This window comes from Danio aesculapii, chromosome 2 (assembly GCF_903798145.1).
Source record: "Danio aesculapii chromosome 2, fDanAes4.1, whole genome shotgun sequence".
NCBI lineage: Eukaryota > Metazoa > Chordata > Actinopteri > Cypriniformes > Danionidae > Danio > Danio aesculapii.
In genome coordinates this window covers 42,835,215-42,856,768 of record NC_079436.1, presented here as the reverse complement: position 1 = coordinate 42,856,768, position 21,554 = coordinate 42,835,215, and the positions used below count along the sequence as shown (strand labels likewise).

General features: G+C 34.8%; 1 protein-coding gene across 1 annotated transcript; it reads left to right on the top strand.

Annotated features, from left to right (window-relative positions):
• The first annotated feature begins 1,536 nt into the window (after positions 1 to 1,536).
• oc90 (otoconin 90) lies at positions 1,537 to 20,751 on the top strand. The gene is made up of 15 exons (XM_056467778.1): positions 1,537 to 1,579; positions 4,334 to 4,396; positions 4,524 to 4,713; positions 5,450 to 5,556; positions 6,986 to 7,108; positions 7,254 to 7,319; positions 7,518 to 7,568; positions 9,890 to 10,011; positions 10,151 to 10,262; positions 13,022 to 13,108; positions 13,201 to 14,205; positions 16,554 to 16,652; positions 17,527 to 17,698; positions 20,103 to 20,209; positions 20,290 to 20,751. The coding sequence occupies exons 1-15, from the start codon at positions 1,537 to 1,539 to the stop codon at positions 20,658 to 20,660; spliced, it is 2,718 nt and encodes a 905-aa protein (XP_056323753.1). The 3' UTR covers positions 20,661 to 20,751.
• Positions 20,752 to 21,554: the final 803 nt, after the last annotated feature.

Below are 21,554 nucleotides of genomic sequence, written 5' to 3'. Positions count from 1 at the left end.
GGTTAGAACATTTCTGCAGTGGTTTGCATGTGTCAAATTGTAAAAGTAGACTATTTAATAATAATAACATTCATCATCATCATCATTAATATTATTATTAAAGTAGGATTTTCTTCATTTCCTAATAAATAATAAATATTACATTTCATTTCTTAATAAATAGCCTCATTATTTATATAATTTTTATATGATATTAGAATACGTGTTAGCTTTTGTAAATTATTTTTTCTTTTAGAATAATAAAATTAGAATAGTAATGTTCTCGATAATATTTGTAAAGGAAACATAGGCCCTATGTGTGCCATTTACATATAATTCAATTAATATGAAAAATGAGTCCATGTTTTTACCAAAACTAATATATTGGATTTTTTAAATTTTTTTTATGCGTGAGCGTGTAAAACAATATAGTTTGCACAAAGAAATTATGGGGTTCTTCTGTAAAGAAGTAGTTACTCCACCCTGTATAGAGCATCTTTATGGGCGTTTTACGTTATAACTAACATGGTTCAAACGATGGATCTGCGACAGAGAAGCTACGGGTTTTGGGAAACACTCGTCACTACATCGTTCTTTTCCCAAACGATGCATCCTACTATGATAGTTCAGGTGCAAGTTACAACTTTAGACACACCCTCCTTCAAGCGTTGATGCTGAAGCCACATGTGAATTCAGCGATATTGGCTTCATCACTCCACCAATCAGCTGATGTGTGGTGTGCGGTCTGGCGCAATATGGCTGCCGTCGTGTCATCCAGGTGGATGCTGCACTCTGGTGGTGGATGAGGAGATTCCCCTCAATGTGTAAAGCGCTTTGAGTGTCCAGAAAAGCGCTATATAAATGTAAGGAATTATGTGCCTTACCTCGATCTATTTACCTCTTTGTTTCAAATTTCAGGCTTTTACAATTAGGTTTCTCAAAATATCAGGCCAGACATTCTAAATCCAACCTCAAAGTCTATCTTGACTATTGACAAACTCTTTTATCTAGTCAGCATGAAAATGGTTCACCACACCTTAAATGTTTGAGTGTGTGGTTGGAGCTGACTTTAAATCAGAATTGCGCCGTGAGTGGAATGAATATTCTAGCTCTATAGAAACCCAGAGAACACAAAGAATCATTTACAACCCCCACTTTCTATCAGTTCCTGTCCGCACACAAAGGTCAGTTGTTTGAGTAGGTAAATTACTTGAGGTCATGACCTTTACCCTGGATAAAAGAGAGGCATAGGAGGTGTGTGTGTAAGGGCCCACATCATCTCAACTTGTGTGACCTGATACAAACGTAAAGATTGTGTACTTCCTTTAGCTCTGTTACTATGACAGCCTTTTTGCCCTTTGACCTTTCACCATGTCCTAAATAGGCCTTTGTTCATTTTTGGGATTGTTTTCTCATCTCCTGCACAACCCTGTATTAGAAGAGATTGTGAAGTAGAGTTTGGATGTGTGGATGTCTGACCGCTGAAACATTTGATTCAGTCACACTGTGCAGGACTGATTGTATGAAAACTGGATTGTACGACTGATTCTTTTAAAGATGAGGCTGCTGTATCTGCTTTTCCTCTTCGCGCTGCAGAAAGGTGAGATTATGCAAGTATTCTTCTGTCTAAGGTGAGAGTGGATTTTTACACGAAAAACACCTTCTAAAATACTCTTTTGTTTCATCAGTGTGCTAGAATGATTTCTGAAGACCAAAGTATGTTTACACTTCTAATGGGGTATATGCAGAGCTAATGTTAGACAGCCAATGATAAACTGAATGTGAAAGCTGAAAGCTTAATGTGACTATTTTCAATATCATAAGGTTCCTTTTACAGTATCAATGTTGTAATGTCATTAAAATACATTCAGTTAAATAGACTTAAGCATTCATTTAGTTGTTCAAGCGTAAAACGAGATGAAAGTCCTTGTAAGCGATATCTCCGTCAGAACCAGCAGGTGAGCACAGAAACTCCATTGAATATACTGGGGTAAAAAAATTGTCATATTTTTAAGACATGATGGGGGAAAAGGAATTTAATGCAGTGTTTCTTGTCCGGTCTGAGATGCACTTAATATCGTATATCCATGAGGCAGTAAAGATCACTGATTTAAAAAGAAATCAGACCTTATACATGACGATTTTACAATAGAAAGACAGTTCACCTGAAGCCACGGGGCTGGCTGGCTGAAAATGAAGTCTGTTGTCATATACCCCATTGCAGCAACAGTTTTTTTTTGTATAAAATGCAACAATTTAGCATCTTCGAAATGGGCATGTTATTTTTTTGGCAGCTCATTAACCTTTAATTCAATGCATGTATTTTTGTAAGGTTTCTTATGTAAGGTTTCTTGATAAGCTATTTATTGATTTTATGATTAATTTTATTGATTAATTGCTCTGTGCAGTTCACAGCACTGCTGTTTTCTGCCCAGAAACAAATAACCTCAACTCTGACGAGCTAAATTTGCTATTATCTTTAAAATAATCTGCCAGAATTGTGATTATATCTAAAAATTGGCAGTTTATAGTTTATAAATTTTTACTTTATTTTTGTAATTCTGAAAATTTTACAACTATCTGTCACTTTTTCCCAGATATAAATTTAGATATGCAATATTGAGAATCACATTAACCATTAATTAAATGCATGTGTTATGAATGATTTTTTAATTATTTTTAAATATTTTAATTTAAATGTTTCTATATTTCGAGGGGTTATTAACTTATCTATTTGTTTATTGTTTGACTAAAATATTCAGGTTGATTAATAGTGAAATTGTTCTTGTATAATTTACAAAATCAAAAAAAGAAAACAAAACTATTTAACAATTTATTAGTTAGACTGGATGACTATAATGTGTTTGTCATATACAGATTATTGATTCAGTTTTTTTAATAGCTATAACAAATCTTTAAAAAATCTTTAAAATATTTAAACAAATCTTTAAAAAATGTTGAAAGCTTGGTTTAAACTTGCAGCAACATTAAAAAAAATTATGATTAAATTTTAAACTTAAATTTTAATAAACTTTTATTGTAATTTATGAATTTGTAAAAAAAAAAGTATAGTGATATTAAAAAACATTATAGCAGTTTTTATTGAAATATAGTAAAGCTTTTAAAGGAATATTTAAAATTATACAATAAAATGTATAACCTAATGTTTAACCAGTGCAGGTTTCTTGATATGTTTTTTATTTATTCATTTTTATGATTAATTTTATTGATTAATTGCTCTGTGGAGTTTACAGCACTGCTGTTTTCTGCTTTTTATAGTTTATGTATTTTAACTTTAATTTTGTAACTCTGATAATTTTACAAGAATCTGTCACTTTTTTCCCCATATATAATCTTACATACGCAATATTGAGAAAAGTTTTGGCAGCTTATTAAACATTAATTCAATGCATGTGATTTGCTTATTATTTTAAATTATTTTAATTTCCAATTTTTTAATATTCAGAAGGAATATTTACTTTTTTGTTGATTGACTAAAATATTGTAATATGTATAATTATTTATTAGTTACACAGGGAGACTAGGCCTATATATTAGGCTATCTTTGTCATATACAGAATATTGAATCTGTTTTTTATAGCGATAACAAATCTTTAAAAAAAACTGAACTTGCTTGTTACTTGTATAAACTTGCAGCAACATCTACAAATAATTATACAAATGTACAACTTTTACTGTAATTTATGTTTTGCAAATAAAATGTATAGTAATATTATAAACATAATTAAATATATTAAACATGCTAATATTTGTAAACACTGTTAGGAATTACACGAGAAACATCTTAGAAACCTAATAAAAAATGGTAGCACTTTGGTAAAATATTAGCACTGTTTAATCACATTAAAAACATTATATTAATCACACATGTATATAATATGTCTTTAAGATGTTTACGATTTAGAAAGCTAATAAAACAGATATATCTATCTTTCTATCCATCTATCTTGCTATTTTGTTAAACACCAAAAAAAAAAAAAAAAACAACAACAACATGCTAGCTAGAAAGATGCTAGCAACATGCTCAAACATATAGCAACTTCAAAAAACATGCTAGAAACTGTCTAACGCTTCACTGAACCTTAACTACAGCGTGCTAATATATGTAAACAGACCTTTTAAAGATGTTTATCCAATCTTTTTACATAGCAGATACTTTCCGGACCAAACTTTAAAATGCTTTGTGCTAATATTATTATAAACATTGTTAAAATACAGTAAAACCTTCATGGTAATATTTAAAAGTAAAATTAATAACCAAACAATGGCACTGCAGTTTTGTTGATGTTACTTATTGATTGACTTATTGATTTTTATATTTTTCTTCGTGAAGTTCACGGCACTGCTGTTTTCTGCCCAGAAACAAATGACCTCAACTCTGACGAGCTTCTGGTTGGTGAGTTCAATTAACATAATTAATCACCAGAAAATGAATCAACAAATGATTCATATAACTGACGTACTGTGTAAAACCCCATTAACCACATTGACCGGTCAAATACGTGTATATTTGTGTCTTACAGGTTGTCTAGGTGTGCGGTTGACCTGGCTGTACGCGGTGTTTGAAGACCTGCGGTCAGTGCTCGAGTTTGCGGTCAGTCTGCGGTGTGAGACTGGACTCTGTCCCGCAGACATCCAGAATCACGGGCATTACTGCAGTAAAGCACACACGCGGGATATCCACCAAATACCGCCCGCAGACGCCATCGACCGGTGAGATGAAGCGGATGAAATTAGACTCAGGAGGGGGTAGAAAGATTTTAAATGGATTTATTAACTTCACAGTGGAGTCCACACACACACGCGTGCTTTGACCACACTTTCTGTCTGTTAGCTGCTTCGCTATGAAGATTGGGTAAATAGATTAATTGAAAACATGCAGACCAAAACAAATAAGCACTTTATTTTAATGTACACGTATTATAAGGCGCACAAATAGGCATACAGTAGCTATGGGTAGCCTACATTTTTCCATATTTCCATATAGCACTTTCATTAGCTTTCATTTATCTTTTATTTTTTTTTATTTAGTATGAATGACCACAGAACCAGTCACAAGTTAATTTTTTTCTGTACCTGAGTAAATGTATACATCACATGAAAGGTAAATAAATTGATGTATGTTTTGTTAGGATTGGACAATATCTGCTTGAGATACAGATATTTTAAAATCTGCAATCGCAGGGTTTAAAAAATCTATATATATTGAAATGTCAGTCTTTAAAAATGTCCAAATTAGGCTAAATTGACGCATTTAGCTGATAAAGAAAAGTGAGTTTTGATATATTTACAGTACAGAATATTTTCATGAAGCACATTCTTTAGCCTACATAATATTCTAATGATTTTTGGCATAAAAGAAAAATCATTTATTTTGACCCCCATAATGTATTTTTGTACACATACACATATTGATATGGATATTGAATATTAATGTTATTGTGTTTAGGTGTTGTTTTACTCACTTGAGATGTTCACAAGAGCTAAAGGAGAGAAACTGCAGTCGCATGGCACCAACAAACAACAACTATACCTGCAGCTACAACTCCAGCTGCGGTAAGTATATATTTTCAAAATATGGATACAGATTACAGATTTTTTTAAGAGCCTTCAAATGTTATATGAAAGCTTGTTTCTGATACACACAAGCATTTTGTAATACTTTTGTATCATATTTGACTTTGCATTTAGAAATAATGTATCTTTTCCTCTGTATCTGTATTCTAAGTATACAGTTGAAGTCTGAATTATTAGCCCCCCTTTGATTTTTTTCCCCTTTTTAAATATTTCCCAAATTATGTTTAACAGAGCAAGGAAATTTTCACAGTATGTCTGATAATATTTTTTTCTTCTGGAGAAAGTCTTACTTGTTTTATTTCGGCTAGAATAAAAGCAGTTTTAATTTTTTTATGAACCATTTTAAGGACAAAATCATTAGCCCCTTTAAGCTATTTTTTTTTCCGACTGTCTACAGAACAAACCATCATAATACAATAACTTGCCTAATTACCCTTACCTGCCTAGTTAACCTAATTACCCTAGTTAAGCCTTTAAATGTCACTTTAAGCTGTATAGATCTGAAAAAAATATCTATCTAAATATTATTTACTGTCATCGTGGCAAAGATAAAATAAATCAGTTATTAGAAATGAGTTATTCAAACTATTGTGTTTAGAAATGTGTTGAAACTATCCTCTCTCTGTTAAACAGAAATTGGGGAAAAAATAAACTGGGCACTAATAATTCAGGGGGCTAATAATTGTAACTTCAAATGTATATGAAAAAAAACAGTACATTTTATCAGTATTTCTCACAATTCTGATTTTACTTTTTCAGAATGTTTAGTTTATATCTTGTTATCGCAATTCTAAGAAGGTTAAATTGTGAACTAATAGTATAAATTTGCTATTATTTTTAAAATAATCTGCTAGAATTGTGATTATATCTCAATATTGGCAGTTTATAGTTATGGTATAGTCATCTTTTTTTTGTAATTCTGAATTTGAGTTTTATACAGTATAAATCTGTCACATTTTTCCCCAGATATAAACTTAGATATTCAATACTGAGAACAAAAAAAGTGTAAATTGTGCAACAAAATTCTACTTTCTAAATTCTTTTTGTATAAAGAAATGGGTCAAATACATCATCCTACAAAGGTCCTAAAAAATCCTATAAAGGTCTATGAAGAAGTCCTGAAAGTGTATTAAAGTCCTGTGAAAGTCCTGTAATTTTAGTTCATCCAGTTAAACATTTTATACAAATTGATAAAAAATTAAACAAGTTATTAGAACTCAAATATTTCCTTTCCTTTTTTATTTTGTAGTGGAAACAAGCTTCCATACAGTATGTGACATTACAGACAAGGAGCTAAAATATTTATACTATAAGTTGAGCATATAGTATTTATACAACATTATTGGGTTATTTTTTGTGTGGAGAATAGAGTACGCTGAACCAACTTCTGTGTCTATTGTTTTTGCAGATATGTTGGATTCCTGTGATGAAGGATTCTGTCAGTGTGATCGAATGGCAATAGACTGCATCAGCTTTAACCATCTAGTCACAAAACAGGACCGTGAAAACCAGCCAATCACGTCACAGACAGGTAACAGTAATAAATCGGAGCGTCTTTATCTTTTAAAGATGTGCACAGTCCTAACAAACTGTAAAAATCTGTGGCATATATCAGATATAAAGATATGACATCATAACATTAGAAAGTGTTTATCTCTCTTATGTGTTCCTTTTAGTTTCTCCCTTTGTGACGGATCTACTTGATAATGGCACCTACATTAGTGATGTGGTCAATGTAACAGGTGAGACTGTTTAGACCCACAATAGATCATTCTGTTTGTTGTTTTTGTAATTGCTTTAGCTTTGTTGTGTTTTTAAATGTGCTTTACTGTATAAATGAATAGATCACCGGCCCTCTTGTTTGTCCCAATTCATCTAAAACTATTTGTCCTTGAGTGACATCACAGATTACCTAAATATATGTGTGGTTTGTGTCTCAGAAAGGGTGGATCTTCCCCTGTCAGACATCGACATGGAGACCATGTTCTACGGTAATGAACAGAAATGTGTTAATATAAAACAGCATATTAATGTAGAGTTGAAGTCAGAATTATTAGCTCCCCTGAATTATTACCCCCCTGTTTATTTTTTCCCTAATTTCTGTTTAACAGAGCAAATATTTTTTCAACACATTTCTAAACATAATAGTTTTAATAACTCATTTCTAATAACTGATTTATTTGATCTTTGCCATGATGACAGTAAATAATATTTGACTAGATATTTTTCACTTTTATACAGCTTGAAGTGACATTTAAAGGCTTAACTAGGTTAATTAGGTTGATTGGCCAGGTTAGGGTAATTATTAGGCAAGTTATTGTATAATGATGGTTTGTTCTGTAGACTATCGAAAAAATATATCTTAAAGGGCTAATAATTTTTACCTTAAAATGTTTTTTAAAAAATTAAAAACTGCTTTTATACTAGCCCAAATAAAACAAATAAGACTTTCTCCGGAAGAAAAAATATTATCAGACATACTGTGAAAATGTCCTTGCTCTGTTAAACATAATTTGGGAAATATTTAAAAAAGAAAAAACAATTCAAAGTGAGACTAATAATTCGGACTTCATCTGTACATAAATAATTACTTTATATATTATTTGAAACGTTTATGCATGTATGTATAATATTATTAATGAATCTGACATTTGTAAAATGCTAACTACTATTGAAAACTCTGCTTAAAGGGATAGTCTGCCCTAAAATGAAAATGTAGTTACTGTTTACTCACCCTTAAGTGATTTCAAACCTTTATGAGTTTATTTATTTTATGAACACTGAAGCTATTTTGAAGACAGCTGAAGACCTCTTGCCATTGACTTCCATAGTAGGAAAAACAAATACTATGGATGTCAATGGTTAAAGGTTTCCAGCTTTCTTCCAAATATCTTCGATTGTGTTCACCATATTTTGAAAAAATGCTAAAAACCAGGAACCAATGACTTCCATAGTATTTATTTTTCCTACTGTGGAAGTCAATAGTTATAGGTTTTCAGCTTTCTTGAAAATATCTTTAGTGTTCAACAGAATAAAGAAACTCATAAAGGTTTGAAAATGTAAAGGTTTAAATTTTAATAATATATTTTTTTCATCTTTATTATGATATAGGACAGTGTAGATTTTAGACAGGAAAGCATTGGGAGCAGAGAGAGGGTAAATGACCTTGACCCAGGATTTGAACTACTATGACTTGAACGCTATGAACACTTCTGTGCTATATGTAGCGCACAGTACCACTAGGCTATTGGCACCAACTGTTTAAATTTTAATTTGTGGGTAAACTATTCCTATATATTAAACTATATATTTGTTTGCTGCTCATGATTTGTGGATGTTTTTTGTTTATTTATGCTTTATAAATTAATTGTGGGACTGATCTCTTCTCTGACAACATTTAATTTTGAAACAATAAGGTAAATAATTAAATATACATTTACATTTAGTCATTTTGTTCAAAGCGACTTACAATTGAGGAGGAATTCAGTGATTCAAGAAGAGGCAAAACACACAAGAAGTGCTAATTATATAAAGGAACTATTTAGTGCTCAAAGATTTAAGTGCTAGAGTAAGGAGTTTTTGTTTTTTAGAGCAAGAGAAGAGTGTTTTAACAGGTGGTTTGTCAAGCCCACTCACCTGTGTGAAGCACACTTCCTAAATGCACAATGTTTTTTTAGAGATATGGAGTGATTGAAATAAAATGTCTGGTGCAAATGTGCAAAACAATAGTGCAAGTATCAGTTAAAGTGTCTGAGAGATGAAAGATTGTGTTTTCTACAGGTGGTTTGTCAAGCCCTCTCACCAGTGTGAGGCACACTCAGAATTGAATGTTTTGAGGATGTCATGTGGTATGGTGGTTGGTGGAATGGGGGGATGAGAGGGACATCTATGTTGATCCTGGAGCAACATTCCAATCAACCAATCCGAATAAAGGAATGCGTTTACAGTTTATGTTAAAGTTAGGCTTACGGTTTATACACTTCTACATGAGTGATATCCAACTATTATTCCCCTCTGATTTTGGGAATAAATTACTGTTATGGTTGGGTTTAGGGGTGGGGAATAGGTGATGTTCCAGGATCAACATAGATGTTAATCCAGGATCGCATCGTACTTGGTGTATTCATGACGTGCTAGGATGAGTTGTCATTTGAATGATACTAGTGAATCAGCAGTCTGTGTGGGAATGGGAAGATCATAAAAGAATATATATTACAGAATATACAGACACAACCCAAATCCGGAATATCTTCAGCTTTAAAGATTTAAAATAGCACAAGATAAAAACTCCCTTTATTGCTGTATTTGTCAGAAGTAAATGGCACGCTGAATGAGACTATAAGCAACTTCACTAATGAGCTGGTGCCGGTCAACGACTCTCTGAGCAGCAATATCCAGAGCACAGAGTATCCAGGGATGTATCAGTCAGGTAAAGCACTTCACTGAACTTATATTTAGATTTTGCTATAGCCTAGAGGGTGATTTCCACCCCTCTTTTATCTCAAGTTCTGGAAACTCCAGTAATCTTAAAAACTTCACTGATCTAAGCTGAACTTCATCTTTAGGTCCAGAGGAGGAGGAGGAGAATGAAGCTGAGGAGAAAGAGCTGGGCAGAAACCCAGACAGAGAAAGCACACTTGAAAGAGAAGACGAGCCAGAGGAATATGAGGATGGGCTCTCCAATGGTAAGAGCTTTGGTCAGAGCCTCAGATGCAATGTTTTGGTTCGTGCATTTTGGGTTTGGCTAGTCACAAACAAATTCATCCCAGCTTCAACATCAAAGTGTTCCGTGCATTTCCAGCACAGTTCAAAAAAATGCTTAATCATATGTGATCAAATGTTTTTAAATGACGACCAGCCTTTAAACTCCACAGTTTGAGTTCAGCTACGGCTCTTTAGATTCATTTTTGTAGCGGCTGGCTTCTGAAAGAAAAATAAGCTATGTATATCAATAAAACAATTAACAATTCATGAAATGGAGGAGCCAAAGTCTATCTGTATCTATAACATATCTAAGTAAATCGAGCAAGAACTAAAGTAGACATATTATTGTTAAAACTACTGTAAATAAAGGCCGATTTACAAATTCAAAATGTTTCTATACTTTGAAATTGCAATTAATAAATAAATAATGTTTCATTTAATAAAATGTAATAAAATGTTTGAAATGCAAAAATACCAAGGTTGTACTAATATTCTTGCATGGGGTTAGTTAAAAAGATGTTACTATTTTATTAGGTAACACTTTAAAACAATGGTCCATTAGGTGGTTTATTTATAAACTAATTTCGAGAGGATCACGTGCTTTTGATTGCTTGCGGCCGGTCCCACATTATCCAATTTATGATTTACCAATCAGACGATTCCAAAGTCACTATAAATACCCTAAGTTCCATATAACAGCCATCTTCTTTTGAAGAATCCCCCCTTCCACCCCTACTTCTCCTAGATGGGTGGCACGGTGGCCCAGTGGTAAGCACTGTTGCCTCACAGCAAGAACATCACTGGTTCTAGTCCTTACCAAGCCAGCCAACATTTTTGTGTGGAGTTTACACGTTCTCCCTGTGCTCACGTGGGTTTCCCCTGGGTTTCCTCCCACTGTCCAAAAACATGCAACTTAAGTTAATTGACTAATACAAATTGGCACCATAGACATGCTCCTACTAAGTAGCTATCTCTTAAGAGCAATCACTATCTGTTCATAAGCTACTACAGCAGGGGAGATCTCGAGATCTACCTGAGCAAACAAAAGGGAGCCCCAGGCTCGAGGATCTTATGAGCTCAGGGCTCTCTCCCGGAACAGAATGCTAAACAAGGTTTTTAATCAATCACCAGCAAAGTGTGAACTCTTGAATTAATGTTAGTTAATGTATTTACTAACATAAAAAACAATGGACAATACATTTATTATAGTATTTATTCATCTTTGTTAACATTAGTTAATTAAGATAAAGTTGTTCATTTTTAGTTTATGTTAATTCACAGTTCATGAATTAATGTTAACAAGCACAACTTTGAATTTTCATAATGCATTGGTAAATGTTGAACTATACTATTTATACTTTTTATAAATAAATATTGACTTGAATTGAATTAAAACTCATTTTACTCTTTGGAATTTTACACCATATGAAAGTCTTATGTCTGTTTTAAAGTCTTTGTCCTGCACCGTTGTCCTGTGGCTGCCATCGCATCATCCAAGTGGATGCTGGACACTGGTGGTGGTGTTGAGAGACCCCCTCATGATAGTGAATTGCTTTGGGTGTATGACCATACACATTAAATGCATTATATAAATACACATGACATTACATTTCATTTATCCTTTGGTTTAAATGGTGCATCCTTGTACAGCACTTTTGGTAAACACTCATTGTTTTTCTCAAACACTCAAAGCGCTTTGAAAATAAATATTAACTATTAATAATAAAATGCTGTACAATTATTGTTCATACCTAGTTCATGATAGTAAATACATTTATTAACATTATCAATGGACCATTATTTGAAAGTGTTACCATATATTAATCCTGGACAAAGCTACTTTAAATACATTAAGTGCCCTATCACACACCTGGAGCAATATGGTGCAAAACGTGTTTGGTGCAATGTGTTGCTACTGTATGTTCAAACCAGCACAACCCTAATTTTCACCACATTGTTTAAATAGCAATAGAGAAAGTAAAGAGGCTGAATGGAGGATGCTCAGTCTTTGTCCTCGCGTTGCAGATGGTCTGTTTAACAGTTTTCTCACTAGTGAAGCTTTCAGTTTTTCCACTTACAAAGTCTGCCATGTAAATAGCAAATGCACCATGGTGCGACACAACTGACTCTTAAAGGGAATAGGAGATTAGACTCTGATTGAGTCACACACCCATAACTCATTAAGAGAATAAGCACAACCCTGTTAGACCATGTGCCGCAGCACAAACCATTTTTTTTCGTCCTTAAAATCCCAAAAGTAGATTCGGACACACCCTTAATGCCTTTGCACCATGCGTTTTAGACTTTGCGCCTAGATCATTAAAATAGAGCCCTAAATGACAGTTTATTTTAAAATCCAATCAGTTTTCAGAATTTCTCATTTTAACTTGACAAATGAACACAAATACAGCCAAAATTATAATGTTTTTACATTTGGAGTGAAATTTTGGCCAACTGAAAAAAGTTATGTCAGGTTCTATTTTTAAGAGAGAAACAGTGTTCGCAGCACTCTGTGAACATTAAAACAAATCTAGTTACTAAATGATTATTGTTATATATAGTTAAATCTGCTTTAAGGTTTTTACAGTGATTACGAAAACTTTTTTTAAACTAACCTCAAGAAACTACAGGCCTATAAAAACCTATATTATATGCAGTTTTCATTTGTATAACTTTTATGATTTTATGACTTTTAATGACCTCCAAGACCATCATAATACGTATATTTTCTGTATGTTAGTTACTGCTGTGGTGACAACCGAAGAGCCTGGTGGAGACAATGTGGAAGCCCTTACTACCCACAATGCAGTGCAGCAGAGCACAAACAGTGAGTCATATGTTATATACTGAAAACACAAACTCAAATAACCTCATTCAAACATTTTACGTTTCTGACTACAATATTTTGTTTTACGACAGATGAGCCGACTGTTAGCATGGCGCTAACAGAATCACAGAATATCACAGACTTACCAGATAAGAACACACACCACATGACCCAACCAACAACATATGCACACACTCACACACAACCTGACCATCATCCATCTGACGAAGATGATTATGAGAGCGACGAAGATAAACTTGAGTTAATCACAAGCAACAATTTAAAGCCTACTAAACACACTTTTGAACATGCTGCACAAGCGCACACTACAACTAACTACACACATGACATCACTAAACCACATGTCAACACACATAATATAAAAGAAGAAAAGAGTGAAGAATCAGGAGAGGAAGGAGAAGAGGAAGTACATTCAACACAGAGCCCTTATATGGTTTTGATGACCACACCCACTAAATTAACAACCAATCAAAGCTTGCATCACAAAACAACCTCGTCAGTGGTGACCAGTAAAAATACAGCAGCTTCTGTGCAGTTTCCATCTATGAAAGAAAGTGAGGAAAAATATGTATCAGATGAAGGAAAGAGAGAGAGCACGGAAGATGAAGAGACAGAAAAAGAGAGGGATTTAAGCACAAAAAAACCAACAACTTTAACACTGACAAGGGACAAGGAAGAGAGTAAGGAAGATTTACAAAGTGATGAAGAAGATAATAAATCAGCCACAAGCCAAACCACCACCAACCCATTTAGGGTGAGCCAGATCAGTCCATCCAATTGGGTCATTCCAGCACCGATCCCTAAACCTGTGGTTCATAATGTATCACCAGCACCAACAGTTGTAAAACCAATTACGAACCACAAGAGCACAACGGTGGTTCCTCACAAGCCCATCAGCACACGGACTACAACATCAGGACGGGCTGCTGTTGAAACCATCAGTCATCCTCAGAAACCTCCCCATCCCATTGACCACTCATCATTGACCACTACAGGACGGCAGGAGTCTGCTGAGGAAGAGGAGAAGGAGGAAGAAAAAGAGCCCTTGGACAGCTCTCAGGAATCAGAGAAAATTGGTAAGAGTGATAAACCTGTTACTCATTCATGCATTTTCTTTCAGCTTAGTCCCCCTCTGGGGTTGCCACAGCAGAATGAACCGCCAACTATTCCAGCATATTTTTAACGCAGCAGAAGCCCTTCCAGCTGCAACCCAGTACTGGGAAACACCCATACACTCTCACATGCACCCCGGCCATTTTAGTTAATAGTTAATCCAATTCTTATAGTGCATGTCTTTGGACTGTGGGGGAAACACTCGGAGAAAACCCACGCAAACACGAGGAGAACATGCAAACTCCACACAGAAATGCTAACTGGCCCAGCTGGGACTTGAACCAGAGACCTTCTTGCTGTGATGTGACAGTGCTAATCACTGAGGCATCCTTAAACGATTTGATTTACCAGTGGTGAATTTGTAATGGGGGGCAAAGTTAAGACAATTCCACTGGCTAAGAGAGGGGAGTCCAGAGTAAATCAACCTGCCATGAAAGGCCAATATGGGAAATTCCTATTTTTGGATGGCCAGCGTCCTGCACAGGTTTTAATAAGTTAAAAGTAAAGGTCTTCACGGGACCATTTGACCATCGAGGTCAGATCCGTAGTGCTGTTGTGGTGAGGAAATTTCTCTTGCAAGTAAATCTGGTTGGTGAATATGGCGCGATATGCAGTATTACTGGCAAATGTTCGCTTATCAAGTTTGCACACTGCACATACAGCTCTGGTATCGTGTTATTATGTATCACATGTTTTAAAATTTAGGCAATTAATTAATAAAAAAACATTTTTTTTTTTATTTAGGCTGTTCTTAAATCTCAAACACCGAAATGCAGTACAATTATTTGATTAGCCTGCCCAAAAAACTTTATATTTCCATTTCAAATTAGTTTCAATATATTTTTTACTAAGAAATAAATTAAATAGTAATAAGTCTAATAAATATGTACATTTTAAAAATATATATTGATTTAAAACATACAGATTATAGACCTTGGATTCAATGTGTTGCTGGATGTCACAGGGTTTTGTCCAATCTAAATTATTTTTTAGTCTTTAGGTTGAAAGCTGATATATTGCCAAACTGGTGATTTAACTTTCGTTTTTGGGATGAGAGCTTCAGTTTTAAACTGGCGTAGCATTGGGAAAACGTAAGCCCTACCTGAGACCTGAACGGGTTTGGGTCCAAAACTTCAACGAGTGCCTCAGACGTGGGTTGGGTTCAGTGTTAGAGGGTTATTTAATTTAATTTAAACTATTTGTTTATACTTGACACGACCCAAAAAGTTTTAGAGTAATTAAATGACCGTGAAATGAAAGAGATACTTCACCGCAAACAGAAAAATCTGTCATCATTTACTCACCTTTACCTACCTACTTTACCTACTACACCATTTCTTGACTTGTCACAAACATCTTTGAGTTATTTTTTGTGTTGAACACAGAAGAGTTTATTTTAAAAAATGCTGAAAACCTACAATCAGGGACTTCAACAGTATTTTTTTCCTGCTATGGAAGTTAATGGTTACAGGTTTCTAACATTTTTCAAAATATCTTCTTTTATGTTCAACAGCAAAGGGAAATTCATAAAGAAGTAAATGGTGAGTAAATCTTAATTTTTAGGTGAACTATCCCTTGCATGTTCATGCAGGTCATTTCTTTTTGTGTGCAAAAGAGATGAAGTAACAGAACAACACTAGTGAAGCCTATAAATCTAGCTATCATGTTTATTTTTTCCAATACTGGTGAAAAGTGAACTCAGAAATTAATGAATCAGGCAGGCAATAATTGAATGTAACAATAAAGGATTAAATTAAATAAATAAATGGAAAAATGTGAGCAGTGACTATATTACTAACCATAGAAATCTTTTTTTGTTTTTATTTTTAATGACTGGGGCTTCAAGCTTTGCACACATCAGTGCCATTTTACATTCAGATACAGGTAGATCAGGTTGGCTCGAATTTGGGTCTAATTTTATAAGAAGAGATTTGGATTGATTTGGTTGGAAAGGCCTCTAGTCAGAAGACCTTGATTAGCTTTTTCAACCTGTATATATGATTTAAGGTTGGATCTCAGCTGTGCAGGACAATGACTCTCCAGGAGCAGGTAAAATTTTGGACAAATTTTGCCAAAAAGAACACATTACTGGGATCAACCAAACGTGTTCATATCTTACTCATGGAACCAAAGACAAATGATTGGTTGATGATCATTCGGATTCGAATATCTAATTGGCCGATTGGTATGGTAATGCTGTACTAGGATGTTCATCCAAGGACATGTCCTGCTTGAGTAAATTGCATTAAGCTATTCTCCAAACACGTCTTGACTCCAGAGACAACAGTCTGTGTGTTTGTGTGTTTTCCAGATATTCTTCGGGTACGGGGACGAGCGCTGCCGTTCTTTGCTTTGTCTCTGTTGGAAGCAGCTGGACTCACAGATTTGCAGCAGCAAAAAGACTCTGAGGGTGAGAAATCTACAGGTTTTCAGTTTTCTTCAAAATATCTTCTTTTAGAAGAAAAACGAAACTCAAGGCTTGGAATCAAGTGTGTAAATAGAGTAAAGATTTTTTTTATTGTTGGATGAACTATTGCCTTAAAAGTCTGTGTGAAATCAAAATCTACAATGTTTGTTTTGTTAGCGCATAATTTTATTATTCAGATGAACAATTAATCTGTGCAAGTTAATCCACTGAAACTGAAACGATGTGCAAAAGAAAGCCCCACCCCCTACTCAATAGTCTCAATGGTTGGAAGTACATCAGCATTATGCAATAAGAGTTTTCAGCAACTTCTGGTTCAATCACACATCAAATACTTTTAAAATGCCATAATATAAATACATGACATAAGCATAACTGATGGTGTGTCTGAAATCGCATACTTCCATACTATATAGTATGTGAAAAACGGTTTGTGAGATGAGTAGTATGTCTAAATTAATAGTATTAGAAAAACAGTAGGCAAGAGGTACTTGAATGACATACTACTTCTGGGGAGATTCTGTAGTGAGCACCCACTGGACACTGTACTATCCTATGAGGCCAAGCGAGACAATTTAATGGTACTGTAGGTCATGTGATACAGATAAAGGGCAAATTCCATTCAATCTACTCACATTTATACTATATACCTAGAATGTTTATTTCTGACAGTTTCAAATTGAGTATCTACACGAGAAGTATGTGATTTTTTTTTTTTTTTTTTTTAGTTTTTGGATTAAACCACATCTATAACACACTAAACTAAATTAAGTTACAGGTATGAATTCTAGGTCTTTTATTTTAATTTCACAAAAAAATGTGTGTGCGTGCATGCGTGTGTGTGTTTGTTTGTTTGTAGAGTGTAGCATGTCTTTCCTCCAGTACAGCGCATCAGGACAGGTGTTAAGGGACATGTCTGCACTGGGAGAAATGTTACACTGTCTGACCGGACGATGCCCTCATGAGTATCAACACTACGGTTGCTACTGTGGTCAGCAGGGGACAGGACAACCAGTGGACCGACTGGACCGGTCAGAACACACAATATTTACTCACAAAACTGCAAATAGTTTAACTTAAAATACACTTGGATTTATATTTTTAATGCATCTTTAAAGGTCTGTTTACAGTGTGGATGATGCAAATATACAAACAAACCAACCAACAAACAAACACACATATATATATATATATATATATATATATATATATATATATATATATATATATATATATATATATATATATATATATATATAATAGTCCTAATCCTAATTAAACAAACATGCCAAATTAACATTGTGCCTTTAAATTGCACTTTATGCTGAATACTAGTATCTTGGGAAATAACTAGTTAAATATAATGTACTGTAATGGCAAAAACAAAAGAAATTAGTTATTCAGAATAGTTATTAAAAAACTATTATGTTTAAAAAAAAAGGGTGTTGAAAAAAATCTCTGTTACATAGCAGGTAGGAAAATTTAGAAAATGTATTAAAGTGTCCAAGGATGGCTACATATATATATATATAATTTCAATATACTGTGTATACATATTCTTGGAACACACATATCAAAAAAAGTTGTAATCCACTGTAATTCCACTTTGTAATGTTGCCATGCCTTTTCACAACACGTTAAAGATATTTGAGAACTGAAGACACCAAGTGATGAAGCGTTTCAGTTGTAATTGTGTCTTATTCTTCCTGCAAACGAGTCTTAAGGTGGGCAGCAGTACAGGGTCTTCATTGTCACATTTTGCACTCCAAAATACGCCACACATTCTCTGTTGAAGGCAGGCAGGCTAGTCAAGTACCTGTATCCTCTTGAGGAACACAATGAAATAACACGCTGTTGTATGGAGATAGTTTATCTGCAGCTGAAGTCAAAATTATTATAGTATTCATAGCACTTCACTTTACCCATGTTTTTTTTGTTACAGCCTTAGTCCAAAATGGATTAAATTCATTTATTTCCTCACAATTCTACACACAATACCCCATAATGACAATGTGAAAAAAAGATTGTTTGAAATTGTTGCAAATTTATTAAAAACAAAAAGCCTGAAAATCACATGTACATAAGTAATCACAGCCTTTGCCGTGAAGCTGTAAATTGAGCTCGGGTACATTCTGTTTCCACTGATCATTCTTGAGATGTTTCAGCAGCTTAATTGGAGTTCACCTGTGGTAAATTCAGTTGATTGGACATGATTTGAAAAAGACATACACCTGTCTATATAAGGTCCCAGGGTTGACAGTGCATGCCAAAGCACAAACCAAGCATGAAGACACAGGAATTGTCAGTAGACCTCTGAGACAGGATTGTCTCGAGGCACAAGGCTGGGGAAGGTTACAGAAAAATATCTGCTGCTCTGCAGGCTCCAATGAGCACAGTGGCCTCCATCATCTGTAAGTGGAAGATGTTTGGAACCACCAGGACTCTTCCCAGAGCTGGCCGTCCATCTAAGCTGAGTGATCGGGGGAGAAGGGCCTTAGTCAGGGAGGTGATCATTAACCCGATGGTCACTCTGTCTGAGCTCCAGCGTTCTGCTGTGAAGAGAGGAGAACCTTACAGAAGGACAACCATCTGTGCAGCAATCCACCAATCAGGCCTGTATGGTTTAGAGGCCAGACGGAAGCCTCCGACCGCCTGGAATTTGCCAAAAGGCTTCTCGTGGCATGACTCTCAGACCATAAGAAACAAAACTTTCTGGTCTGATGAGACTAAAATTGAACTCTTTGGAGTGAATGCCAGGTGTTATGTTTGGAGAAAACCAGGCACCGCTCATCACCAGGCTATTACCATCCCTCCATTGAAGCATGGTGGTGGCAGCATCATGCTGTGGGGATGTTTTTGAGCACCAGGAACTGGAAGACTAGTCAGGATAGAGGGAAATATGAATGCAGCAATGTACAGAGACATCCTGAATGACAACCTGCTTCAGAGTGCTCTTGACCTCAGACGGGTGACGGTTCATCTTTCAGCAGGACAATGACCCAAAGCACATCGCCAACATATCAATGGAGTGGCTTCACAACAACTCGATGAATGTTCTTGAGTGACCCAGCTAGAGCCCAGATCTAAATCCTATTGAACATCTCTGGAGAGATCTGAACATGGCTGTAATAAATATGAATACTTAAAAAATACAAAAAGGTGTAGCTTACAGTACCCTAAAGAGACCTTTAAAGTACCAATGTAAAATGCAAAAGTTTATCTTTTGAAAAGGTACTGCCCCAGTGACAGGTTTTGTACCTTTATTTGTATAGTGTATAAAATTTAATTTCCCTGGTATTTTCTATTTTATTCAAACACATTCATTTAGAATAGTTCCAGTTTGACCTGACTTGTGGTACTGACTAGTCTAATGTGTAAATGTAGTGCTGGATGTGTTTGTGTCCTGACTGTCCTTGACGTTTGTCTCTGTATCAGGTGTTGTTTTCTGCAGCAGTGCTGTCTGGAGCAGCTCAGTGTGTTTGGCTGCAGGACAAACAGAAAACTCAACGCTCACATCAGCTGCCACAAGGCAAAACCTCAATGTACGACACACACACAAAAGAGCATTCATTCACAACACCACTTGTCTGGCATGTTGCTAATAGAGTTATTGATTGTGCAGGTTTCGGAGTGAGTGTGTGTGACCGGCTGCAGTGTGTGTGTGATCGCTCCACTGCTGAATGCATGGCGGCGTCACACTTTAACAGCTCTGCCAGCTCCTCATGTTCCGGGCCCCACCCACTGTGTCTCCGCACGGCTCATTCGTCAGCACAGTCGACCAATCAGGACTCCAGCGAGGAGAGCGACGAAATGAGCCAATCACGGCCTCAGATCCACACACAATCAGACACAGTTGACAGAAAACCCACACAGAGCAAACCACAAAAGGATGTCAGAGAAGAAGAGGAAGAAGAGGAGGAAGAAGAAGGAAAGGAGGAAGAGATAGAGGAAGAAGAGGAGGAAAAGGAACAAGAGGAAGAAGAGGAGCAGTAGAAGGAGGTGGTTCTGTCATTTTTATATTTTCAGGCAGCTCTCAATGATGTTATACACATTTAAGGAAAAGTTTAGCTCAGTATTCAGTGAAGATCTGCTGGTTTTTGACCTACTGAAAGACCTTGAATATTTGCTTTTAACTGATGTTGGTTTAATTAAAGAATAAAGGCATTTATAGTTTATGTAAAATGTTAGAATTTTGATAAATTATGTTGTGGAGATAGTTTGCCCATAACTGGTTGAATTTTTGTAAACAGAAATGTTGAATATATAATAGTAAGATGAAATGTTATGCTTTTGCAATTGACTAGTTTTATTCAGCTCTCAGCTGTCAGTAATTTTAGTACTTCAAATTAAGACTTTTTCCAATAGTTACAACCAAGGGTCAGCGTACACTAATCAACATTCCTCAAGAAAGTTTTTTTTTTTTTTAAATATTTCCCAAATGATGTTTAACAGAGCAAGGAAATTTTCACAGTATGTCTGATAATATTTTTTTCTTCAGGAAAAAGTCTTGTTTGTTTATTTTGGCTAGAATAAAAGCAGTTTTTATTTTTTTAAACCATTTAAGGTCAATAGTATTAGCCCCTTTAAGCTATATATTTTTTCGATAGTCTACAGAACAAACCATCATTACACAAGAACTTGCCTAATTACCCTAACCTGCCTAGTTAAGCCTTTAAATGTCACTTTAAACTGTATAGAAGTGTCTTAAAAAATATCCAGTAAAAGATCAAATAAATCAGTTATTAGAAATAGGTTATTAAAACTATTGTTTAGAAATGTTGAAAAAAGTATTGAAAAAAAAAAAATCACTCAAAATGACGTTCAAAACGTTCATAAGAAAAATAAACTGAAGCCTATTTGTAGGAACACTAAAACTGTAGACAATTC

Excerpts from the sequence above, each read along its gene's own strand:
- oc90 (XM_056467778.1), top strand. The coding sequence starts at position 1,537 with ATGAGGCTGCTGTATCTGCTTTTCCTCTTCGCGCTGCAGAAAG. Across the intron at positions 4,397-4,523 it reads CTCTGACGAGCTTCTGGTTG|GTTGTCTAGGTGTGCGGTTG; the intron begins GTGAGTTCAATT and ends TGTGTCTTACAG. Across the intron at positions 5,557-6,985 it reads CAGCTACAACTCCAGCTGCG|ATATGTTGGATTCCTGTGAT; the intron begins GTAAGTATATAT and ends TTGTTTTTGCAG.